Source organism: Impatiens glandulifera, unplaced genomic scaffold (assembly GCF_907164915.1).
Source record: "Impatiens glandulifera unplaced genomic scaffold, dImpGla2.1, whole genome shotgun sequence".
Classification (NCBI taxonomy): domain Eukaryota; kingdom Viridiplantae; phylum Streptophyta; class Magnoliopsida; order Ericales; family Balsaminaceae; genus Impatiens; species Impatiens glandulifera.
Window position 1 is genome coordinate 120,355 of NW_025919456.1, and position 8,666 is coordinate 129,020.

The following is an 8,666-nucleotide window of genomic DNA, read 5'->3' on the forward strand; positions in this document are numbered from 1 at the left end:
TTTAGATTACACATAATTACATAATATTTTAGATTAGAGAAAAAATTGTAAAACACAAGACAACCTTTTTAAGCTCCCAAATCACCAACAATCAAATCCTCAAATCATGTTTACAACCCATTCTTTTGATTTATTAATCTTGGAAAATTAACTTGTCATCAAAATACCTTGGCAATGAGTATCTGAAAAAATATGATACCCTTGCGTATTCTCGGGATGGGTAATTCAAATTGGGTTCGGGATTTGGATATGGAGTAAAATTGAAATACCAGTCGATTTTGGGGATAAGTAGTGGTTAATAACCTGACCCGAAATCCATACCCCTTTCACACATAAAAATATAGTATCTAAAACTTTCCACTCTCACATATATCTTCTCTTCATATTTTGGGATATGAAGTGTACGGTTACCATCCATAAACATTCTACATAGATTATAATTCAATACTCCACATGAACATTAGCATCACTATTATTGTTGGAAAACAAAAATTTGTAGAACAAAATTAGCATAATCGTTTAGACAATCTCCGGGGCGGGACCTTAAATCCTAAACACATTGGTAACAGGAAGCCTAGTTGAAAACTTATGTTTTAAATACTAAAACCTAAGTTGCTCCATAAGTCATAAGACCCAGTTCCTCTCTTTACATGAATTCATGATGACACATTAACAAAATGCTCACTTTTGAAAACTAACTCAAGATTTATCTTCTGAAAATGTAGTTTAATGAAATATTTCCTTTATTGGAATAAAAAACATGAGAAATCACTCAAATTTCAAATCTCAATTTGTTTCTTGGACACATAGTTAAGGCTATGAATTACACTTACATGAATACAATACAATGCAATAATTATTTTCGATACAAATAAGAAATACAATACTAGATAAATATATTCCAACAACACAGTTTGTTTGATTGTGGAGATGATCATATTCGAACCCTAAAACACTTATACCATGCATCTAATAGAAAATAGTAAGATGAAAACAAGATATTTTCGATGAAATTGAACCACATGTTACGCCAACGGGTATTGATCCATAGCACGGTAATGAATCCCAAAATGTAGACAATATAGGCCCCCATAAAGCTTGCAAAGAAAACCTCTCTGTCAATAGTATACCAAGCTTCATCTTTATCATCATCATGATCATAATCATGATGATCATCATTGTTGTTCTTGTTCTTGACCTTGACCTTACAGTCTTTCTTCAATGGAGGTCCGCAGAGGAATGGGTTACCTGCATAACTATTCTCTTTAAAGGTTTGAAATTGACCCTTCATATCTGGAAGTCTTCCCGATAGATTGTTATATGCTACAGAAAATGTCCCCATAAAATTCAGATCTATCAAGTTGGATGGAATTTCTCCACTGAGATTGTTTTGTGAAAGATCTAAACTTTCAATCTGTTTCAGGTTTGAAAATGTCTGAGGAATGGGTCCACTTAACCAATTGTGTGAAAGGTTGAGAGTATGGATGGAATTGAGATATCCGAGTTCATTTGGAATTTCTCCTTCCAAGTTGTTACATGATAGATCCAATCCAGACATCATTGCCAATAACCTACCAGTATAGGAATCAGCTCTGTACTTAGTATACATCTCCACATTATCATCATAAACATATGACTGCATTCCTTCAAGCTCTCCTTCAACTGAAGTTGGTGCGATATATGTTATACCGGCATAATTTGGCTCTTTCCCAAAATTCATATCACCGAGGCAACTAGGAATAGGTCCCGAGAGGAAGTTGTTGGACAAATCCAACCAATTTAACTTTCGCAATTGACATAACTGATGTGGGATTTCTCCAGTGAAATCATTTCCTCTCAAAGATAATACTCTTATATTAGATTCATGCTTAATAATGAGTTATAAGAAATGTCCAAAGTATCTGCAACATACTCGCATGGAAAAGGGCCAGAAAATGAATTGTTTCGCATGGCAAGCATGTGGAAGCTGTTAGGGCTACTTCCATTCAATAGATTATTATTGACATCCAATCGTCTCAAAAATGATAACTCGTTTAAGCATGTAGGTATGTCTCCTTCCAAATAATTGTTAGAAAGATCCAACTCCTTAAGTTTTTTCATTTTACACAAATCTGAAAATAAATATGTCACAATTAGATAATACACAATGTGGTTGAACATAAATTTTATAATATATATTATTTACTTACTTTGAGGTGGTATAGTTCCATTTAATCCACAATGATCAAGGTTTAAAATTTCTAAATTATGGAACTCAATTAAATCTGCATCATCAAGATACATAAAATGTACCATTAAAGTCATGATTGTATGAAGTTGTCTAATTTTTTATATTATATTAGAATATACCTTCATTGGTGAATGAACCTTGAATAGAAGGATTCTTACTTAGGTTTAGAAATTGAAGGGATGACAATGCACCAAGTGTGACTAGCACATCCTTCTCTAAATTGTTCCTAGTTAAATCAAGATTCTTAAGTTTGATCATATTATAAAATGATGAATTACCACCACCTACATAATATAATATGTAAGAAAGAAATAGTTATCAATAATTAATAGAGATTTATTTATTTTATTTTAATTACTTCTACATTAATGCATTTCTTAATTTACCTTTGGTTGTTAGGCCACAATCTGATAGATCCAACTTCTCTATCTGTTTTAGTGATTCCAGACCTATCAACTGCAGTGATCTCACTTCTACATTTTCATGAACTGAGAGAAGAGAATCCAATTAATTTTTTAAGGTAGATACACACTTTACATATTTCACATATTAATTAGTTTTTTAAATAATTTTTTTAACACATTTGAGTTATTAAAGTAATTTAAGTTATCTAGATTAAAATAAATTTATAATCATATTTTATATTTTTACTAATAATATAATTTAACATAAATATATATAAATAAATAATTAATTAATATAAGTATGTCAAGACATGACATGACACACATGAAAACGAGCATCGTCACGACAAAAATAAACTCGTGGACACAAATTAACACGACACGAAAGAGTCCGTGATTTATAATATTTTGATTAGGTCAAGACACAACACAGCACACATAAAATTTAGACACGATACGACACAATACGAATGAGAGTCTAACACGACTTGTCCGAGTCGAATACAACCGTTTATATATTTATTATTACTTTAATATTAAGTTGAATTATATATAAGATAGATTTTTAATTTCATAAAAAATTTAATATAAAAAAACGTCTATAAATAAATAAGAAGAGTCTATAAATAAATAAGAAGCTCCCTAGCTAAGGCTACTCGGCCTCCTCTAGCTCAGGTGGAGGAGAACTCTGCAACGAGGGAGGTGTGCGACACAGCGGGCGCATATCCCTATACTGTGATAGTATGCGACTATCCCTATACTGTGATAGTATGCATCTCGTTTCTTTCTTGTTACGTATCTTCCATCCCCTCTATACAAACTGATTCTTTTCAAATTGAAAACATTCCATTACAGTTAGATCAAAAATATTTTAAAAATATATATTCTGTCTAGTTTTATGTTAATATTAATTAAAGTTCAAATTAATTAGGTTTTGAAAAAAAAAAATGTTCATAAAGTTCACTATGAAAAAACAATCAAGTTTTATCTTATTTGAAAACAAGTGGACAGATAGTCCTATTGGAATTAAATTCCAGAATGTCAATTATGTCTACCAAATTTTTTTTTTATTTTAAAAAACTTGTAAATCTAAAATGTTTTAACTTGACTTCAGTTGGTCAAATTTTAAATCAATGTCTTTGTAATCATTTAATCAAAATCAATGAAAAGAAAATCAATGAAATTCAAAATCAACTTTTATTTAATCCCATCTTCATCATCATGGTATTGATCTAAATTTATTACAAATTATATAGTTAAATTTGAAATATGAATAATGAGTTACATACGAGTCTCCAAGGTTACATTACTATATGTTCTTATAATCTTAATATTTTTTTAGATAACACTGTTCAAATAATAATTAGGGATGAGAGTATTAATATATACATATATTATAATTAAAATTCTGAACTTCTTAACTGTTAGTTTTTGTTATATTTGTTTGTTGATAAATATTTTGATTTATGTTTTTCATTAATGTTTTTCAAATAATTATTCAAGTTTGTTTGGAGTGTATTTCCTATTTTGACATTTTGTTGGCACTCATATTTTTGTATTTAGACTTAAACGACTCATTTTTAACTTATTGCAATAATTTTGTTTTTAAAATATTATAAATAAAATTCTCAATTTAAAAAATATATATATTATTTTTTAAAAGTATTTATTAAAATTATTTAATAAATAATAATTAAACTAATTAAATTAGATTCACATTTTAATCATAAATAAAATATATTTATCAATTTTTATAAGCTAAATCAGAATCTCATTAATTTTTGTGAAAGTTCAAATCAAGTTTAAGAAATGAAGAATTTATAAGTCTTGTTTATAAGTGAAAGATGTCTATTAAAAAATTTATCATTATGTATTAAAACATAATAAACATTTTATTAATAAAAAAAATAAATGATTGAAAAACATAAAATGTTTTTGAGGTAGATTTCTATACAAAAACAAGAAAAATTGCATTAACTAAAATAATGCAACAAAATTAGTAAACTATAAAGTAGCTCCAATAATAAATTTAAACAAAAATATTTGTCGTATTTAAATCTTTTTATATTTATTAAAAAATAATTTTCGTATATACAAAAGTATTCTTCGTATTTGAATTTGGTTAATTAGAACAAAGATAATTGTTATATTAATATAATCAAACATAACAAATGAGTAAAAGTAAAACAAATAGATACACATAATCAAGATATTCCATACAAATAAAATTTTAGGTAACACCATTAATATTTATTATTTTAACATAAATGGTGAAAGCAATATTATTAAGATTTTCATTCAGGTATAATAAATAAAAATTAGGTATATATAGTAAAGAATTTTGCAATATAAAGTAAAAAATCTAAATACATTGATTTAGTAAGTAAAATAAATAAATAATTGGCCATAAGATATTTTTCCATCTTTAATGAATTCACACAATTCACATAGATATAGAGTATGTCAATCTTCAATACTTAAATATATAAATAGACTACATTTAGTTAATTCATATACAAAATATATATCTATTTCTTGCTTAATCTTTCTCACGTGTTAGATTTGTAACTAATCATGCCAAGAATAAGTAGAGGACGTCGAAAAATCACCATGACCAAAATGGAGAAGGAGAGTAACCTTCAAGTTACCTTCTCGAAGAGAAGAACTGGAGTGTTTAAGAAATGCAGTGAACTCACCACTCTTTGCGGAGTCCAGATGTTAACCATTGTTTTTTCTCCGGGGAAGAAAGTATTTACTTTCGGTCACCCATCTGTAGACAAGATTATAAACCGGATTATGGGTACTAATGATGCATCCTCTTCAATGGGGCTTTCCCGTGAGACTCAACAACTAGTGGAGTCTCAACAATTGTCCAACGTGCAAGATTTGAATAATCAAATCATGCAGGTTCAAGAGCAGTTGGAGGTTGCAAAGCAGCGCGGAAAAGTGATAGCTGAAGCCTTACAAGCTGGGCGGGAACAAAGGTGGTGGGAGAGACCTATGGAAAATATGACATATCCACAACTTGAGATGGTAAGAGGATCATTGGAGAATATGAAGGCCCTTGTGGACCAGAAGATATCTGAAGCTTCTAATGTGAATGCTTCTATTAGCTCCATTAACATCCCTCAAAGCACTCGAGGTGTTATGGGTGGCCCTGGTCCAAGTTCAATGGGACCTCATCAAGCTATGGGCGGGAGCGGCAACTTTGGCGGTGGATATTATTGATCATTCTGTTGGTTGCGCTAAAATAGGCCATATTATCATTCATGTTTGTTTAAGATTTAGAATTATTGGCAGCTTTTATTTATGTTGGTCAGTTTCTTTTTGTTTGTATTCTTTAAAATATTTGAATGATATAATATGAATATTTCATATATTTTATTTTCTATGTACATAACTTTTAATTATTTATGAAAAAATAATTACATAAAATCCAGTAATATTGTAAATATATGTGATCTCCAAACTTCTCTTACAAAGAATATACAAATATATAGTAGTTCTTGATGATAAATTTATTAAAAGAATATTTATATAATCTGAATATTGTTATGCAAATATAAAAATGAATATAGCAAGGAAAATTATTATATATATCATTATTGTACACTAGCTATTATCTAAGAAGAGTTAATGAAAATGTATTAAATAGTTATGTTGCAATAAACCACTTTAATTAGGTAACACTATTAAAAAAAGATAAAATTAATTGATGGAATACGATAATATATATTAATTTTTTAATTATTTAATAAATAATAATTAAACTAATTAAATTAGATTCACATTTTAACCATAAATAAAATATATTTATCAATTTTTATAAGCTAAATCAGAATCTCATTAATTTTTGTGAAAGTTCTAATCAAGTTTAAGAAATGAAAATTTTATAAGTCTTGTTTATAAGCGATAGATGTTTATTAAAACATTTATCATTATTTTTTAAAACTTAACAAACATTTTATTAATAAAAAAAATAAATGATGTGAAAAACAAAAATGTTTTTGAGGTACATTTCTATACATAAACAAGAAAAATTGCATTAAATAATATAATGCTACAAAATTAATAAACTATAAAGTAGCATCAATAATAAATTTATAAAAAAAAATATTTGTCGTATTTGAATCTTGTTGTATTTATCAAAAAAATATTTGTTGTATTTATACATTATTTATTTGAATTTTGTTAATTAGAACAAAGATGATTGTTATATAATTATAATCAAACATAACAAATAAGTAAAAGTAAAACAAATAGATACACATAATCAAGATGTTCCATACAAATAAAATTTTAGGTAACACCATTAATATTTATTATTTTAACATAAATAGTGAAAGCATATTATTAAGATTTTCATTCAGGTATAATAAATAAAAATTAGGTATATATAGTAAAGAATTTTTCAATATAAAGTAAAAAATCTAAATGCATTGATTTAGTAAGTAAAATAAATAAATAATTGGCATAAGATATTTTTCCATCTTTAATGAACTCACACAATTGACATAGAACTTGTCAATCTTCAATACTTGCTTAAATATACAAATAGACTACATTTAGTTAATTCATATACAAAATATATATCTATTTCTTGCATAATCTTTCTCATGTGTTAAATTTATAACTAATCGTGCCAAGATTAAGGAGAGGTCGTCGAAAAATCACGATGACCAAAATGGAGAAGGAGAGTAATCTTCAAGTTACCTTCTCGAAGAGAAGAACTGGAGTGTTCAAGAAATGTAGTGAACCCACCACTCTTTGCGGAGTCCAGATGTTAACCATTATTTTCTCTCTTGGACTGAAAGTATTTACTTTCAGTCACCCATCTGTAGACGAGATATTAAACCGAATTATGGGTATTAATGATGCATCCTCTTCAATGGGGCTTTCCCGTGAGACTCGACAACGATTGGAGTCTCAACAATTGTCCAACGTGCAAGATTTGAATAATCAAATCATGCATGTTCAAGAGCAGTTGGAGGTTGCAAAGCAGCGCGGAAAAGTGATAGCTCAAGCCTTACAAGCTGGACGGGAACAAAGGTGGTGGGAGAGATCTATGGAAAATATGACATATCCACAACTTGAGTGAGATGGTAAGAGGATCATTGGAGAATATGCATGAAGGCCCTGGTGGACCAAAAGATATCTGAAGCTTCTAATGGGCATGCTTCTATTAGCTCCATTAACATCCCTCAAAGCACTCGAGGTGTTATGGGTGGCCCTAGTCCAAGTTCAATGGGACCTCATCAAGCTATGGGTGGAAGCAACAACTTTGGCGGTGGATATTAATTTAGAGGTGAGCATAATATGGGTTTACCCAAACCCAACCCTAACCCAAACCCAAAATATTAATTTGTGTTGGTTAATATGGGTTGAGTTGAGTATGGGTTGGGTTGAGTATGGGTTGAGTTTAATTTGGGTTGGGTTAGGGTTACCCAAATTACCCAAATTATATAAATTTAGTTTAATTCTCTATTATTAATCCAATATAAACTAATCATTTTCCAACTTTAAGTCAAACACGTTTTTGACATGTTTAACATATTTTTCATACGTTTAACAGGTTTTGCACACATCTAACACGTTTTTAATATTTTTAACACGTTTCACTTATAACATGTTTTTTCACACGTTTAACACGTTTAATACGTTTTTCACACGTTTCACATGTTTAACACGTTTTTCACACGTTTTCACATTTTGACACATTTTCACGTTTTTGACACGTTTTCACGTTTTTGACACGTTTAACACGTTTTTAACAATAATAACACGTTTTTCACATTTTTGTCACGTTGAACACGTTTTTGACATGTTTAATACGTTTAATGCGTTTTTGACAAGTTTAACACGTTTTTGACGTTTTTGGCACGTTTAACACGTTTTTAACATATTTAACACGTTAACACGTTTTTGATAAGTTTAACACGTTTTTGGCATGTTTAACACATTTTAAACATATTTAACACGTTTTTGATAAGTTTAACACGATTTTCACGTTTTTGGCACGTTTAATACGTTTT

General features: G+C 28.7%; 3 protein-coding genes across 3 annotated transcripts; 2 read left to right on the forward strand and 1 right to left on the reverse strand.

The window, feature by feature from the left end:
• Positions 1–897: 897 nt before the first annotated feature.
• Positions 898–3,358, reverse strand: LOC124917966 (receptor-like protein 56). The gene is made up of 6 exons (XM_047458232.1): positions 3,291–3,358; positions 2,617–2,703; positions 2,350–2,456; positions 2,190–2,264; positions 1,913–2,111; positions 898–1,850 (listed from the first exon to the last, which is right to left on the reverse strand). The coding sequence occupies exons 1-6, from the start codon at positions 3,356–3,358 to the stop codon at positions 935–937; spliced, it is 1,452 nt and encodes a 483-aa protein (XP_047314188.1). The 3' UTR covers positions 898–934.
• Positions 3,359–5,253: 1,895 nt separating this feature from the next.
• Positions 5,254–5,862, forward strand: LOC124917967 (agamous-like MADS-box protein AGL62). Its single transcript, XM_047458233.1, has one exon. The coding sequence runs from the start codon at positions 5,254–5,256 to the stop codon at positions 5,860–5,862; it is 609 nt and encodes a 202-aa protein (XP_047314189.1).
• A 1,447-nt stretch (positions 5,863–7,309) lies between these two features.
• On the forward strand, positions 7,310–7,932 carry LOC124917968 (agamous-like MADS-box protein AGL62). Its single transcript, XM_047458234.1, has 2 exons — positions 7,310–7,728; positions 7,821–7,932. Exons 1-2 carry the CDS (start codon positions 7,310–7,312, stop codon positions 7,930–7,932), a joined length of 531 nt encoding a protein of 176 aa, XP_047314190.1.
• The last annotated feature ends 734 nt before the right edge of the window (positions 7,933–8,666 follow it).

Bases quoted from the DNA above. Each gene is read 5' to 3' on its own strand.
- LOC124917966 (XM_047458232.1), bottom strand. From the start codon at position 3,358: ATGCGCCCGCTGTGTCGCACACCTCCCTCGTTGCAGAGTTCTCCTCCA. The intron at 2,112-2,189 runs GTAAGTAAATAA...ATTTATTTTCAG, and splicing joins TGGAACTATACCACCTCAAA to ATTTGTGTAAAATGAAAAAA. The intron at 1,851-1,912 runs GTATGTTGCAGA...ATCTAATATAAG, and splicing joins TCTGGCCCTTTTCCATGCGA to AGTATTATCTTTGAGAGGAA.
- LOC124917967 (XM_047458233.1), top strand. From the start codon at position 5,254: ATGGAGAAGGAGAGTAACCTTCAAGTTACCTTCTCGAAGAGAAGAACT.
- LOC124917968 (XM_047458234.1), top strand. From the start codon at position 7,310: ATGACCAAAATGGAGAAGGAGAGTAATCTTCAAGTTACCTTCTCGAAG. The intron at 7,729-7,820 runs GTGAGATGGTAA...TGCTTCTATTAG, and splicing joins ATGACATATCCACAACTTGA to CTCCATTAACATCCCTCAAA.